Source organism: Lepidochelys kempii, chromosome 7, assembly GCF_965140285.1.
Source record: "Lepidochelys kempii isolate rLepKem1 chromosome 7, rLepKem1.hap1, whole genome shotgun sequence".
In the NCBI taxonomy this organism is placed as follows: domain Eukaryota; kingdom Metazoa; phylum Chordata; order Testudines; family Cheloniidae; genus Lepidochelys; species Lepidochelys kempii.
The window spans coordinates 113,678,838-113,695,830 of NC_136386.1; the positions used below are offsets into that span (position 1 = coordinate 113,678,838).

Genomic DNA, 16,993 nt, shown 5'->3' on the forward strand with positions numbered 1-16,993 from the left:
AGCCCGCGAAGCAGGTCAGTACTGGGAGCAGAGTCACAGAAGCAGCCTGCGGAGCAGACCTGTCCTGGGAGCAGAACTGTAGCAGAGGCAGAGGGGCCAAAGAAGCAGCCCATGGAGCTGGAGGCAGAGCAGCAGAGACAGAGTGGTGGAGCTGGGGCTGGAGCAGTCTGGAGCTGGGTGCGGTGAGCAGCCGGAGAGAGCGAGGGGGACCCTGGGCAGCACAGGGAGATACCTCAGCGAAGAGGCTCTGCAGGCCAGGCTTGGATCGTAACCCCAACAGGGCGGGGGCAACACTGGGAAGAAGGGTCCTACCACTTAGAGCCTGAGAGCGTGTGGCCACCACCAGAGCAAGTGTCCAACCCACAGCATCCCTACAGCACAGCCAGGGCCTGAGAAGAAGGCCTGGGACTTACAAGGAACAGACTGTGAACTGCCCTGACGTTCCAGAGACACTGTTTGTGATGTTCCCTGCCACAGAGCGGGCTGATGTGTTTTCTTTAACCTTTCCCATTTTCCCTTATTCTTTTTAAAATTAATTGTTGATTAAATAACTTGCATTTGCTTTAACTTGTATGTAATGGTCAGTGGGTCAGAGTAGTGCCCAGTGCAGAGAGAGTACCCCGGAGTGGGGGCACCCTAGCCCCTGTCCTAGGTGATCACAGCAGGGTTGGGGGTCGAGCCCCCCAGGAATCCTGGGCCCAGCCTTGTTGGGGTTACGAGGACTCTGCCAGACAGGAGAGTGGAAGGGGAGTCCTCAAGGGCAGGGAGGCCAAAGACTCAGATCCTTTCGCCGGGGTAGTGCAGAAGCCAAGAAAGTTCCCCACAATAGTGGGACTATTCCCCCGCTTACACAAATGTTGCAATATATTTAGCAAAAATAAAGACATTTCAAAGAAGTCAACAACTTTTCAACACAAAAGGAAATCTATTTGACTGAAAAATTGTAATAACCTCTTAAAAAAATTGGTGGGGGGGAGCAACCCTCATCTATGCTGAGAGAAAGTAGGTTTTGGGTGGTGGGAGAATAGGTGGCCAAAACAAACAAACAAACCATCTTTCCAGACCCCGGACCCTGAGGCTTGAAGGAGCCAAAACAGCCCCAGATATATCTTAGAGCAGCTCTTAATAAGCATGTGGTCAACTTTAGGCATGTGGTCATGTGACCCGGCCCACTGACTTCAAATAGGACTGCTTAAAATTAAGCACATTCATAAGTGCTTTCCTGGATTGGAGCGTTCAGCATTTTGTAGCCCTACGTGAGATACGTCATACAAAAAACAAGTTACAGAACCTCTCCCCAACACCACCACCACAACACACACACACACACAGAACTTGCAACATATCTAGTGGCTCGTTGAATCAGACACATTTTGTCTCTGAAGAAAGCAGAAAAGCCTTTTTTCAAACGCGCTATTTTAAAAACACAAACTATCTGATCAGCTCTGAGGCTTTGACTAGATCAGTCGAGCTTCAGGCTGCACTGGGATGATGTCCTGGTGTCACCTAGGCATGTGTGAAAAATGTTTGCTCAGTAATTACTAGTTGCTGTGAGTGTCTGCGCCAAGGTGGAAGCTGATGGTTTTCACTGACAAAGATTAAACAGGTTTCAGAGTAGCAGCCGTGTTAGTCTGTATTCGCAAAAAGAAAAGTAGGCCTTGTGGCACCTTAGAGACTAACCAATTTATTTGAGCATAAGCTTTCGTGAGCTAAGGTGCCACAAGTTCTCCTTGTCTTTTAAAGATTAAGCTGAGGCTCCCTTTTCAGTCTCTGCAGAGACACTCAAACCAAAACACTTCCCTGGAATTTGGGAAAAAGCTGGGTAATAGGAAAGAGGACACGTCCCCGACGTTGGCAGAGCAGCCACGAATTCTTGCAGTTTTTCAGCAGCCTGTCACAATCATGACATTCAGCTCAGGAAGCAAGGCATCGCATCGCTGCGTAGGGGACTCTAGTTTGGAAGCAACCTCAGACGTCTCACTCCTCAAAGCAGGGGAGTGGGATTATCCTAAGGAAGCATGGCTACGTCGTGGCTACAGAGAAATGGATGGAGAACCAAAAGGCACCTCCTACCCCTCAAGCAAACTTTCTCCCACCCTGTAATTTCCAAGGGATGAAATGGAATCTTGGCATAAACCACGGCCTCCCACTGAGCTAGAACTGATAAGCAACTTCTAGAACAGCTTGCTCATGCAGGACATCCTTCAGCTGGGGATCTGAAAGTACTTTACAATGGTGAATTGGTTAAGCCTAGAGATAGGTTAGTATTCCAAAAATCAACCTGTATTATAATCCCAGATTGTTTTAGATTCTCTGGCCTTCAGTTTACCTGTGATCTTCACAGGCTCCTACTAGGAACCGATTACCTAAATCCCTTAAAATTAGTGTTTTGTCCAAAATCACACAGCAAGTCAGCAGCAGAGCTGAGAACAGAATCCAGAAGTCCTGACTCCTAGTCTCTAGTCTAGCAGTAACTACTTGACCATCCTCTGTCCTGAAATACGTGTGAACAGTTGCTCCTCTGCCAGGTAACACCAGGAGAAATTTTAAGAGGGGGGAAAAAAATTTCACTGTGTCCTTAATGTCAGTGATATGTTCAGAGAAAATTTTAAAGACCCCCCTGCAGCATTTTGTAAGACCAACTTTGAGGGAAACTGAGATGCAGTGTCAGAAAGGAGGAAGCAGTAATTACAGAAGAAGGTGTAAAGGGTGTTCCAACGATAACTGGAGTTCTTTTTAATGGCCCAGCTATAAAAAAGCATTTGTGGCCAGTGCCCCTCCCCCCACCAGTCACTTCTCTTCCCAGACACAGTTTATCATCACAATTTTCTCATTCCTAGTAGTGAGAAAGTGTGTTTATAATTAGGATTTTCTAATGCCAGATTATAAAGGATTTAAAGCATTCCATTCTGGGTCGCTGGGTTTTGTTATACGGTAGCCTCATTCTCTCAGAAGTCCTGTTCTTTGCAAGTCCATTCCAAGCCTCGATTGGCTGGAACGCCAAAATTAAGACAACAGTTCCGCAGCACAGACAAGCTATAGCAGGCAAACAGGGCCGCGTTGCTAGTGCTGTTCGCACTTCAGCAGCTCCGCCTCCGTGTTTGAAATCAAAGCACTGAGACCCACCAGTGAGGTGCGTAACTATGAGCTTCGTTGGTCATGTCTGCTCTGCACGAGTATTCACACAGCCCAGATTAAACTCCAAAAATCCTGTCATAACCCATACTGAGGTCAGTGACAAACCCAGTAAGGATTCTCTGGAGACTCTTCTGTCTTACTGGGGAAAGAATCTGGAAGAGATGTCCCCATGACGTTACAAAGTCTCTCAGAACACTGCTAGGAACTTCTGTAACCATATTAATAGCATTAGCTGCTCTATATCCTAAACAACCAGATACGGATATTAGAGTTATGAGGTAACATCTTTATGGAACACTATGCCTCTGCATGTTATAACCATGAGTAACAAACCGATCAAGAGCACCAACGTACAGGGTATCTGCCGAATAATGCTGTCATAAATATAAAGGGAAGGGTAAATACCTTTAAATCCCTCCTGGCCAGAGGAAAAACCCTTTCATCTGTAAAGGGTTAAGAAGCTAAGACAACCTCGCTGGCACCTGACCAAAATGACTAATGAGGAGACAAGATACTTTCAAAGCTGGAGGGTGGGGGAAAACAAAGGGTTCTCTCTGTCTGTGTGTTGCTTTTGCCAGGACCAGAGCAGGAATGCAGGTCAGAATTCCTGTAAAAAGTCAGTAAGAAATCTAGTTAGATATGCATTAGATCCTGTTTTGTTTAAATGGCTGATAGAATAAGTTGTGCCGAATGGAATGTATATTCCTGCTTTTGTGTCTTTTTGTAACTTAAGGTTTAGCCTAGAGGGATTCTCTATGTTTTGAATCTGATTACCCTGTAAGGTATTTACCATCCTGATTTTACAGAGGTGATTCTTTTACTTTTTCTTTAATTAAAATTCTTCTTCTAAGAACCTGATTGCTTTTTCATTGTTCTTAAGATCCAAGGGTTTGGGTCCTATGCAAATTGGTGAGGATTTTTATCACGCCTTCCCCAGGAAAGGGGGTGTAGGGTTTGGGGAGGATTTTGGAGGGAAAAACGTTTCCAAGTGGGCTCTTTCCCAGTTATATTTGTTAGACTCTTGGTGGTGGCAGCAATAAAGTCCAGGGACAAAAGGCAAAATAGTTTGTACCTTGGGGAAGTTTTAACCTAAGCTGGTCAAAATAAGCTTATGGGGTTTTTCATGTAGGTCTGCACATCTGTACCCTGAAGTTCAGAGTGGGGAAGGAACCTTGACAAATGACCTCTCATTTTTTGTTTTCCTCGTGCTCGTTGCAGTCCCTGCAGTCACTTTCAGTTGCTGCACTAGCATTGGCTAGGGACACTCCCGGGCTGCGGCTGTTACATCTTGTATGATATAGAGATAGCTCAATGCAGCCTCATCTTATCCAATTGTTTTTCTCTTCCTGCATAACTAGGTCCTCCTGGACTGCTGTTTCTACAGCTGTTACAGACTTAAAATGAATGTAATTAAGAAATAAACACACAGAATGAGGAGGAAGTCTCTTTTCTATCATTCTTTAAGTCTATAATATGATAGGGATGAACTGTATGTTACAGACAAGTTCAAAACCAGTCAGGTCCTGGCCAACAGGAGCTTACCTTTAAGTTGGACAATGGACACTGGAAAATGAAGGTTACAGTAAAAGATCATGCAATATAATTTTGTAACATACACCTCTATCTGACTATCGAGGTACTTAATATGATCCCCATCACCACGGCCGCACAAATAACAACAAATTGATTCTCACAACACCTCTCTGTGGGGAAGCATCATCACCATTTCACACATGGGGAACTGAGATGACGTGATTTACCATAGATCACCCAGGAAGTCTGTGACAGAACCTGAAACAGAACTCAGGTCTTCTGAGTTACTGTACAGTACCTTAACTATAAGACCATCCTGGCTCAGACTATCCTGTTGGTTCCTCTGTTAAACACATAACTAGGGTGACCAGATAGCAACTATGAAAAAACGGGACAAGGGATGGGGGACAACAGGTGCCTATATAAGAAAAAGTCCAAAAAAACGGGACTGTCCCTATAAAAACGGGACATCTGGTCACACAACACATAAGTAACTTGAACAAGGGGTTAATATGCTGAAATATTACCTTTAGGTTTGAGGGAACAAATTTAGGCAAGAAGGCTGAAGTGGTGGAACAGAAGCCAACTGAAATAAATGAGCCTCAAATCTGAAGGAGTAGATTGAGGTTGCATGTGGAACATAGCATTTGGGAGAGTTTTCCAGCATGGGGACACTGATGTAAGGATCCATTAGTGGGAGGGGAGTTAGCAGGGTGGAGGGTGAGTGGAAAAGTAGGGGGAGAGGTGATGTAGGCAGCATTAGAGCTGGGCAAAGCCTTGAAGGTGAGGATTAGGCGTTTTTGAATTTCTAGTTTATAAACACAAACTTACGTTGGCCAGCAGCAGAAATCTTGACAATTGTCTCCTGGTTGGCATGAAGTTCTTGTAGACCCCATGTGAGCAGCACTGTGGGATCAAATATATATTAACCCATTAATCTGATTATTTCTAAACTATTTAAAAATACTTCTGCAGGGCATTCATTCATGTTAGTGCCACAGACACTGATTAAGATGTAATTAAAGTGGGTGGGTAGGAGTGGTAAAGAATTTGCAAAAACAATGTTTCTTGGGGTTCCAATTTACTCTCTGAAACGTGCCAAGTTTACAACTCAAAATATTGTCTAACTAGGGTTGCCAGCTCAGATTGGGATCTGAAAAATCAAGTAGTGTTTTGATTCCTGTATCCTCAACAGGATCATCAGATCTCTGTTCTTCAGAAGGAACATAGCAGGATGCACTAATCAAACAGGGGGGGTTTTTAGTCAGTAGCGCTAGGAGATAGGATTGTGAAGGAAAAGACACAGCTGACGTCTTATGTCAACGTGCCAGTGTACAGTGCCACTTTTCTGACTGCTACAACACACCTTACATTTGGTGGATATCTAGGCTTTATCTGTTTTATAGATTAATATATTCTAAGTCCAGAAGGGTCCATTACGATAATCTAGTCTGACCTCTTGTATACCACAGTTCATAGAACTTCCCCAAAATAATTCCTAGAGCAGAGTTTTCAGAAAAACATCCAACCTTGATTTAAAAAATGGTTAGTGATGGAGAATCCACCACAGCCCGTGGTAAATTGTTCCAAAGGTTAATTGCTCTCATCCTTTAAAATGTACGCATTATTTCAAATCTTAATTTGTCTAGCTTCAATTCCTAGCCACTGGATCATGTTAAGGGCTTTGTCCGCTACACTGAAGAGCCCATTATTAAATGTTTGTTCCCCATGTAGAACATGGACTGTAATTAAGTCATCCCTTAACCTTCTCTTTGTTAAAATAAAATAGATTAAATTCTTTAAGTCTATCACTATAAGGCACGTTTTCTAATCCTTTAATCATTCTCATGGCTCTTCCCTGAATACTGCAATATACCAATATCCTTCTTGAACTATGGACACCAGAACTGGTAACAGTAGTTCAGCAGTGGTTGCACCAGTGCCAAATACAGAGGTAAAATAACCTCTCTACTCCTATTTGAAATTCTCTTTATGCATTCCAGGATTGCATTAGCTCTTCTGGCCACAGCATTGCACAGGGAGCTCATGTTCAGCTGATTATCCACCACGACCTCCAAATCTTTTCCAGAGTCACTACTTCCCAAAATAGAATCCCCATTCTGTACGTATGGCTTACATTCTTTGTTCCTAGATGTATATATTTGCATTTAGTCGTACTAAAACGCATATTGTTTGCTTGAGCCCAGAGATCCATATTGCTCTGAATCAGTGACCTGTCCTCTTCATTATTTACTATTCCCCCAATTTTTGGGTCATCTGCAAACTTTATCAGTCATGATTGTATGTTTTCTTCGCCAGGTCATTGATAAAAATGTTAAATAGAATAGGGCCAATAACTGATCCCTGGGGGACCCCACTGGAAACCTACCCCGTCACTGATGATTTCCCATTTACGATTACATTGAGACCTTTCAGTTAGCCAGTTTTTAATCTGCTTAACATGTGCCATGTTAATTTTATTTGTTCTAGTTTTTTTCATCAAAATGTCATGTGGTACCAAATCAAATGTCTTAAAGAAGTCTGCAGATGTTACGTCAACACTATGAGCAGTTTGGCTGATTAAAGGTAATCTCATCAAAAAAGAGAAAGTTAGTTTAATAGGATCTGTTTCCCATAAACCCATGTTGATTTGCATTAATTACATATACCCTTCTTTGTTCTTTATTAATTGAGTCCCATATCAGCTGCTCCATTATCTTTGCCGGGATTGATGTCACGCTGATAGGCCTATAATTACCTGGGCCACCCCGCTTACCCTTTTTAAAAACTGGCACAACATTAGCTTTCTTCCAGTCTTCTGGAACTTCCCCAGTGCTCCAAGAGTTATTGAAAACCAACATTAATGGTCCAGTGAGCTACTCGACCAGCTCTTTTAAAATTCTGGGATGCAACATATCTGGACCTGCTGATTTTAAAATGTCTAACTTCAGTAGCTTCTGTTTAACATCCTACAGAGCTACTGTTGGAATGGAAAGTGCTCTCTCATCACCATATGATGAGACTGCATAATCTGTGTCTTCCTCAAATACAGAATAGAAATATCTATTGAACACTTTTCCGCCTTATTATCGATAACTACCATTTCCATCTAATAATGGACCATTATCAGAATTCTGTTTCTAATGTATTAAAAAAACTCCTTATTGTCCTCAACTCTGGAGGCCATAGATTTCTCCTTGTGTCCCTTGACTTCCCTTATCAATTTTCTACAATTCCTACCTTCCACTTTATATTCATTACTATCAACTTCTCCTTTCTTCAATTTGTAATATATTATTTTTTAATTTTTTTTATAGCTGGCTTCATTTCCCCTCTAAACAAACTCTTTTTTTAAACCAGCACAGTCTTCTTCCTCAATTATGGCATTGTGGTTTTTGGGACATCTAGTAAGGGGTTCTGAAACGATTCCCAATTATCATTCATATTTTTCTAGTTCTTCCTCCCAGCTGACTGGGCTCATAGTTGTTTTCAGCTTTGTGAAATTGGCCCTATTACAGCAGCAAGTGTATAGATTACTGGTCTGGCCTTCATTCTGCTGGCACGTTATAAGTGTGATCAAGTCACAATCGCTTGTACCTAAGCTACCATTAATTTGTAGTTCTGTGATCAGTTCCTCTTTATCTGTTAGGACAAGGTCTAAAAGAGAATTCCGCCATATGGCAAAGAGACAGAGACTTAAAAGTGAGGTGCTTCTCCGTGCAGGACAGGGGAGCTAACCACTGACACATCTGAGAAGGACTTGCTGGAGGGACTTGGTCCAACCTGAAATGCTGACAAACCTCACAAGAAGGGGTGATATCCAACTGGGTGCGTCTCAGGACCTTAGTTTTGTTTTCAGAGACCTGTAACTCTCAAGTGCTTTCAGAGCAAAGTTTCTGTGGGTAAGAAATTCCTTTGCTAAGCCTGTATTCCCAGCTTTCCTGCCAATGTCTCCAAAGAGATTAAACTAGAAGTCCAGAAGCCATAGCCTAAGTGGACCTCTAGGGTGAGTACGTATTAGCAACTGCGGGGGCTCAAGAGGTTCCAGACACTGATTCAGCATCTAGGGTGGCTGGGCAGTAGTGCCTCATGTCCCAAAGAAGGGTGTTAGACAGGATGTCTGAACCTGCCCTATAGTCCCGGAGCTAGAAATAGCGATTACGCTCTATCCAGAGCCAATGGGCTCAAAAGCACTTGAGACCTCTCGTTTGGGTCCACTCACAACAGCCTGATGCCTGGACAGTGGGGGACTAGCCCAGGCTGTGACATAACATTTGTATGAACTCTGCAGCCCAGTCAAACATTGGACAGCTATTGCCATCTACATTTGCACTCTTGCTTGACAGAAAGCATCCATCCCTTTTCTACTGCCTCTCTCCTAGCCCCAATGGTGAATATTTAGGGATAGTAAAATTCTCCCGTGTTGAGAGCCCCTGCAAAGATCATATACGACTTGAAGCCCACTTGAACCTTCAAAATGGGGCTCAAGCAGTGCAGAGGGTCAACCCTCTACAGCAGAGGTTCTCAAACAGTGGTCTGCAAACTCCATTCAGGTGGTCTGCAGATAGTTCTCTCTAAGGTCAGCTCCCAGACTGCTGCGCTGGGCATCACAGCATGGGGAGTAGATGGCCAGCCCTCTGTGGAGAAAGAGGTGGTTAGGGACTATTTAGAAAAGCTGGACGTGCACAAGTCCATGGGGCCGGACGAGTTGCATCCGAGAGTGCTAAAGGAGTTGGCGGATGTGATTGCAGAGCCATTGGCCATTATCTTTGAAAACTCGTGGCGAACGGGGGAAGTCCCAGGTGACTGGAAAAAGGCTAATGTAGTGCCAATCTTTAAAAAAGGGAAGAAGGAGGATCCTGGGAACTATAGGCCAGTCAGCCTCACCTCAGTCCCCGGAAAAATCATGGAGCAGGTCCTCAAAGAATCAATCCTGAAGCACTTACATGAGAGGAAAGTGATCAGGAACAGCCAGCATGGATTCACCAAGGGAAGGTCATGCCTGACTAATCTAATCGCCTTCTATGATGAGATTACTGGTTCTGTGGATGAAGGGAAAGCAGTGGATGTATTTTTTCTTGACTTTAGCAAAGCTTTTGACACGGTCTCCCACAGTATTCTTGTCAGCAAGTTAAAGAAGTATGGGCTGGATGAATGCACTATAAGGTGGGTAGAAAGTTGGCTAGATTGTCGGGCTCAACGGGTAGTGATCAATGGCTCCATGTCTAGTTGGCAGCCGGTGTCAAGTGGAGTGCCCCAGGGGTCGGTCCTGGGGCCGGTTTTGTTCAATATCTTCATTAATGATCTGGAGGATGGTGTGGATTGCACCCTCAGCAAATTTGCGGATGATACTAAACTAGGAGGAGTGGTAGATACGCTGGAGGGCAGGGATAGGATACAGAGGGACCTAGACAAATTGGAGGATTGGGCCAAAAGAAATCTGATGAGGTTCAATAAGGATAAGTGCAGGGTCCTGCACTTAGGACGGAAGAACCCAATGCACAGCTACAGACTAGGGACCGAATGGCTAGGCAGCAGTTCTGCGGAAAAGGACCTAAGGGTGACAGTGGACGAGAAGCTGGATATGAGTCAGCAGTGTGCCCTTGTTGCCAAGAAGGCCAATGGCATTTTGAGATGTATAAGTAGGGGCATAGCGAGCAGATCGAGGGACGTGATCGTTCCCCTCTATTCGACATTGTGAGGCCTCATCTGGAGTACTGTGTCCAGTTTTGGGCCCCACACTACAAGAAGGATGTGGATAAATTGGAGAGAGTCCAGCAAAGGGCAACAAAAATGATTAGGGGTCTGGAACACATGACTTATGAGGAGAGGCTGAGGGAACTGGGATTGTTTAGTCTGCAGAAGAGAAGAATGAGGAGGGATTTGATAGCTGCTTTCAACTACCTGAGAGGTGGTTCCAGGGAGGATGGTTCTAGACTATTCTCAGTGGTAGAAGAGGACAGGACAAGGAGTAATGGTCTCAAGTTGCAGTGGGGGGAGGTTTAGGTTGGATATTAGGAAAAACTTTTTCACTAGGAGGGTGGTGAAACACTGGAATGCATTACCTAGGGAGGTGGTAGAATCTCCTTCCTTAGAAGTTTTTATGGTCAGGCTTGACAAAGCCCTGGCTGGGATGATTTAATTGGGGATTGGTCCTGCTTTGAGCAGGGGGTTGGACTAGATGACCTCCGGAGGTCCCTTCCAACCCTGATATTCTATGATTCTATGAAGGTGCATGCCTGGGCGGCCACTCACAAGATAACGAAGGGGGTGTGGCTCCATTAATTAGGTGCCTAGACCCTGGAGAAGATGCACATGTAAGGTGAGGTGGTGGCCTTGGGGGTACAGAGGGTAGGTGGCGGGGGCAGTGGGATAAGAAGGTGGGGTGGGGGGAATTTGAGATATGCAGGGCTGTGGTCACCAGCTCCAGGGCTGCAGCTACCAGGGAGAGACGGTCCTCCTTCCCAGCCTCGGCTCTGTGGTGGGAAAGAGACCCCAATCCAGCTCAGGGGCTGCCATGGTGGGGTGGCGGGATGAGGAGAGAGAGACCTCCCTCCTTGCCAGCCCCAGCTTGGGGGCTGCCGCGGCGGGGAAGAGAGGGAGAGTCCCTCTCTCCACCGCCGCGGTGGCCCCCCTGTTGGGGCTGGGAAGGAGGGGGGGGGTCTCTCCTTCTCTCCACCGCAGCAGCAGCCTCCCTGCAGGGGCTGGGAAGGAGGTGGGTGAGACCCCCCCTCCTTCCCAGCCCAGTTCGGTGGCTGCCACAGCAGGGGAGACCCCCCTTCTTCCTAGCCCCAACTCGGGGGCTGCTGCGGCGGTGGAGAGAGGGCACATCCATCGCATTAGAAAGGTAAGACTACTGATATTAAAATATGAGTTGTGCGCTTTTATCTGTAGAACAAAAAAAAGTTAATTAAGGTTTTTTTATGTAGCACTTTTATCCATAGCACTTTACAATAGTTAGCTAACGGTACAAACAACATTTGGAAAGATCATTAAGTGCTCCGCCGAGACCCTCAGCAATTTTCAAGTGGTCCGCAGAAAAAAAAATTTGAGAACCACTGCCCTATACTATACAGATTTCATGGGGGAGACCAGCATTTCTCAAATTGTGGGTCCGACCCAAAAGGAAGTTGCGGGGGGGGGGGGGATCAGAAGGTTATTTTAGGGGGGTTGCGGTACTGCGATCCTTAGTTCTGCGCTTCCTTCAGAGCTAGGTGGCCAGAGTGTGGCAGCTGCTGACTGACAGCCTAGCTCTGCAAACAGCAGCGCAGAAGGAAAGGTGGCATCCTTACTTCTGTGCTGCTGCTGGCAGGGGGCTGCCTTCGGAGCTGGGCTCCCGATCAGCAGCCACCGCTCTCCAGCTGCCCAGCTCGGACGGCAGAAGTAAGGGTAGCAGTACCGCAACCCCCCCCACAATAACCTTGTGACCTCCCCCTCCCCCCCCCGCCAACTCCTTTTTGGGTCAGGACCCCTACAATTACAGTACCGTGAAATTTCAGATTTAAATCGCTGAAATCATGAAATTTACAATTTTTAAAATCCAACCATCATGAAATTGACCAAAACGGACCTTGAATTTGGTAGGGCCCTACTGGTAACATACAAACACTGAGAGTAGAACTTGTTCCTGCTGACCTGCCTCGTTAGTGCTGCTAGAGACCGAGTCCAGGCGTAGGAATAGTTGTCACTGTGCTCATATCACATCAGGCACGACATGCCATTGTAGGCAAGACCAAGATGTCTAAATCCCTGTGGCTTCCCAGCCAGGGTGAAAACGCTGCGCCTACTCCCTAGAGATGGGACAGGCTTATTGCAGGATGGATTCTCACAAACAGGATGGTTCGTAACACATTGCCCTTTTCCCCTTTATGTCTGGAAGATCCTACAGCTGCAAAGTGTCATTAGCTAATGTCTGGCTTTACTAGGTTTACTTCAGTGGTTCCCAACCAGGGGCCTGGGGTCCCTGAGGGGCTGCGAGCAGGTTTCATGGGGTCTACCAAGCAGGGCTGGCATTAGACTTGCTGGGGCTTAGGACAGAAAGACGAAGCCCCACTGATTGGTGCTGAAGCCAGAGGCTCTGAGCCCTGCCAGCTGGGGCTGAAGCTGAAGCCTAAGTAACTTCGCTTTGCAGGGCGCCCTGTGGCATGGGGCCCCAGGCAATTGCCCTGCTTGCTACTCCCTAACACTGGCCCTGGCTTTTATATGCAGAGAAACAGTTGTGACACAGCTGGGCCATGGAGTTTTTATAGCTTGGTTGAGGGGGAGGGAGGCTCAGAAAGAGAAAGGTTGAGAACCCCTGCACTAGTTAATAAGCTATAGCGCTGGAAGTGATGCTAAGAGAAGACTCTTCCCAGCCCAGCCATGAAAGGGTCCAGATCAGAAGCACGTCTCCCCAGGAACAAACTGGAATATGTATTTCAATATCAGGGTTTTTAATTAAAATTGGCATTTCTGAGGCTCCTGCTGGGGACAGCTATGTTGCAGAAGTGACATTTTTTACACTTAACAGCATGGCAGCCCTAGTGTACATTAGGGACTTTAAATCCACTACCAACTTGCCATTGGTCTGATTTATCAACCAGAAGAAATGCTTTCATGATTAAATACTACTTGAAATTATTAAAGGCCTTATCTCACATCTGCAGGTGCAGCTCCATTGACTTCAATAGCATTGCACCTGCTGCTATCTGGGGCCAGATCCTCAGCTGGTGTAAAACAGTGTTACACCACTTGGGGGATTTGGTCCCTGAGTCTGAACCAGACCCTGGCCCTACCATAGCTTTTTAGTTTTGCTAATCCTGTATTACAATCAGGATGGGGACTTCTTCTGAAGTCACGTCAAGAAGACTTGACTTCTTCTGAAGGCAAGTCACACTGCCTGCATCACAATGTCCCTATTTCACATGCTGTCTGCTGTGCTACCCCAGGTTTGGGGGCTTTTTGGAAGGCCCAGCCCAAGGGAATCTTTCCCTCCAATGGGTGCTGGATCCAGCCCTAAAATTCTATATTAAAGTAACTCTGATCTCCACTGAAGATGTCCATAATTCCTGACATATACAGAGTACTGACTCCCAAAGTCTTGTCCCAGCCTCCACCGGGGCTTGCATAACAGGGATGAATAATTCAGGGGAATGTCTCTACCTAGAGACTGATCTTGAAAACACTTAATACCAGGTGCAGTGCTTAATACCAGCTTTTTGTTCTGGGTTTGTACAGCGCCCAGCACAACGGGGTCCATGACTAGGGTTCCTAAGCTCTACAGTAACACATAATAATATTCCTGTGAGTAGTTGTTTTGCAGTCAAGCAAGAGTTCAAATTCCATTGAAGTCAGTGGCTCACTCACAGTGCACAGCACGACATCCAGTAATGAGAGTTGTTAGCAGGATTGAATCCTTCATTTTGTGCCAAATTCATGACTAACAACCAACGTGATGGGGCTCTTTCACGGGCACTGACCTGCCACCAGACTCAGAAGTAACCAATGTAGATTTAAAAAACCCACTCATGTTTTCTATTGTGTATGAGCCGTTAAGAGTGCTAGTTTCTTACGGACACTGGGCCTGATCCAGTGGCCACTGAATAAACGGAAAGGCTCCCCTTGACTTCTCTGGGCTTTGGGTCTGGACCATTGCACTGTGTTTGCACTGCGATGGTACTCGTGCATAAGTGTGACGCTTCAGGGCAGCAGTGAAGCTGTAGAACATGCTTGAAGAACTGGATAATGGATGCAGCAAAAGCCTAGAGACTGTTGCAGGTTCAACCTGCTACTGGAGAGCATTGCAACAAGGCACCTCCTCTCAGTCTGCCGCACATGCTCAACTCCCTCCTCTCAACTTCCCAGCAACCTTTTCCCTTCTCACGGTTAAGGAACGTGAAGTACCTCAGACAGAGACTGGGCGATTTTTCCTCTGACTGCTGAAGAGATCCCGTCACGGCAGTCTGAGAAAAGTGCAGCTGAACGTGTATTATACCCAGAAGATTTGGCAAGAACAGTAGCTGCCCATTTGGTTAAGGTTGTGCAGCATCCTTTCATTGGTTGGGTTTGCAATCTGAGGTTCTGTTTAGACTCTCAGCTGCCACTTGGAGTTCAGGCAACAGCTACAGCCAGGTGGCTTTTCTGTGGCAGCGTTGACTGGACGCAAATCTTGTTACTGTCATCCATGCCTTTGTCATGTGATCACAAAACACGTGTGCTTGGTGTTGCCAACTCTTGCCAATGCACTGTGAGTAATGCGATTTTGGCCCCTGCTAGAGCTAATCTGAGTGGAGAAACTCCAGCCTTCAAAATTTTTGGACTGCCAGGCGGGGTGGAGAACAACTGATTGGCTGCCTTCTCAACTTCTCCGCCTCCTGGGGAATAGCAGCCTACCAGAGCTGCTGCAGGAGGCAGGCAAAAGTTCTATTTCCCACCCCTCAGAAGCAGAGAGAAGTTTTTGGATAAAGGAAGGTGGAGAGGGAGCAGCCAACACCATTTTCACAAAAGGGAAGGAGGAAGCAGAAAGAGCCCAGAAGCTCAGGCCAGCTCCCCCCTCCACCCCTTCTGAAAAATGGGTTGACTCCTCTACGCTCCTTTCCTCTGGAAGCCATTTATTTTTATTTCTACAAACTTGGAAGCACTCGGAGCTGGTGTTTCTGTGATGATATTTGGCAATTCCAAAGGAAAGGAAGTGGAGATATTCCAGCCACAGACAAGATGTTCTTCAAAAGCAAAGTTTGGCAAGTCACGTTGTTCTCGTATGGCTCTCACAGCAAGACTAGATCAACCAGCTGGTTGGACTACTCCTAACAAACATGTTTACACTGAAAATAAAATCTGATCTATTTACTCAGCCTTCCTGTGCTTAAATTGTCACAGAAAAAGCCAGGATATCTATTGATCTTCTTTATTTGTGATTGCTTCAGATAGAAATTCTTTCAAAACCTCACAGATGGATTCTCAACGAAATTTTTAAATGTGGTTTTAGTCGCTTTTTACATGTTCACTGTGTGCTTACGCACAAAGAAAAAGCAGTGTGAGTGAGACATTGGTCAGGGATTAGACCAGAAATTAAGCTTCAGATTGGGGAGTGACATGCCCTTATCTCTTCATAACACATGCAGGGACATATGGACTGGGTATTCTGAAAGGTATTTTGCCATCTTCATACTTTGAAACCCCAGTTAGTTAATTAAGGGCCATTTGCAAAAAGGAAAAGGCAGGAGGGGTGTAATGCAAAGGAGTGTTTTGCACAGAAATGAAGCTTCAGGTTGGGGAGTAGCATGTACTGGTCTCTTCATAACAGTTTAACGGAGATGAGTACATGTCCCTTGTGGTGACCCAAGAGGTAATTGGGGTGTAACATGTGCCAGCAGCAAAAATAAAGTTTCAGGTCAGGGGGTGGCATCTCCAAGATACTTTAGTGTATTCTAACAGTTGCAAGGAGGTGTCATTGGGGGTACTGTGTCATTTACAGTCAGTCAAACTCAGGTCCTCATTCAAGGAAGGTGGATGTGTGTGGGAGGTGTAAGGTGTGGCAGCATTTTGTGCAGGAAAAAAAACTGGATCATAGCGTGGTATTTCCCAGCTACCTCAGAAAAGTTTGATGCTCACAGGACACGTCACCCGGGGGAGCTTGAGGAGTATCTTTTACACATCCTCAAATCCCAGTTACTTATTCGAATTAAGAGGAGATTGCATTACAGGGGGGTGCTTGCCGCTCAGAAATGTGTATTCTTATAACAGTACTATATTTTGGTATAAAAGTCAAAATCAACCTCCTGTATTTCCTTGAAATTCTTAAAAGTTTAAATTTACACAGATGATGTATTTATTCTTTTTAAAACAATCAGCCTTTCAACATTGGAATAAGGACCCAACTTCAACCTCCTTGCCACAGCTGAAGTAAATGGGGGCATCCGAGCCTCAGCCCCTTTGGTATGAAAAGACAAATGTTAAAATAAAATGTACCTTGGGCACAGAGGAAAACGCAGATGGAGTCAAATGACAGGAAGAGGCTCATGGTGACAAACTGAAATTTAAAAAGAAAGGAACAAACATTAAATTTTCATGAACTCCCTAAAATACAATCCTTAAGTTATAACTTTCACTGGGGAGATGGATTCCATTCCTTTACAGATGTCCAACATCGCCACTTGAGAAAGTTTGTTTGCCCCAACTCTTCTCTAGCACAGTGTGAGAGAAAGTCTTAGCCAAAACATATCACCCTTCTGGGAGGAGTTTTCAGGAGGGGAGCACAGAGGAGAACAGAAGCAAAGAGGAATCAGACATAAGAGTAAACTAGTCAGAAATTTCAAGATACACAGAAGGAAATGAGGTCCTA

General features: G+C 45.5%; 1 protein-coding gene across 3 annotated transcripts in view; it reads right to left on the minus strand.

Moving 5' to 3' along the window:
- Window positions 1–16,993, minus strand: part of VWA2 (von Willebrand factor A domain containing 2) — an 80,597-nt gene that overhangs the window by 46,546 nt on the left and 17,058 nt on the right. For all 3 annotated transcript variants that reach the window (XM_073354301.2, XM_073354299.2, XM_073354300.2), the window contains exons 2-3: window positions 16,621–16,681; window positions 5,503–5,577 (exon numbers count right to left, since the gene is read on the minus strand). In XM_073354301.2, coding sequence (XP_073210402.2) covers window positions 5,503–5,577; window positions 16,621–16,672 — 127 coding nt within the window. In that variant the 5' untranslated portion in view covers window positions 16,673–16,681. The remainder of the gene's footprint in view (window positions 1–5,502; window positions 5,578–16,620; window positions 16,682–16,993) is intronic.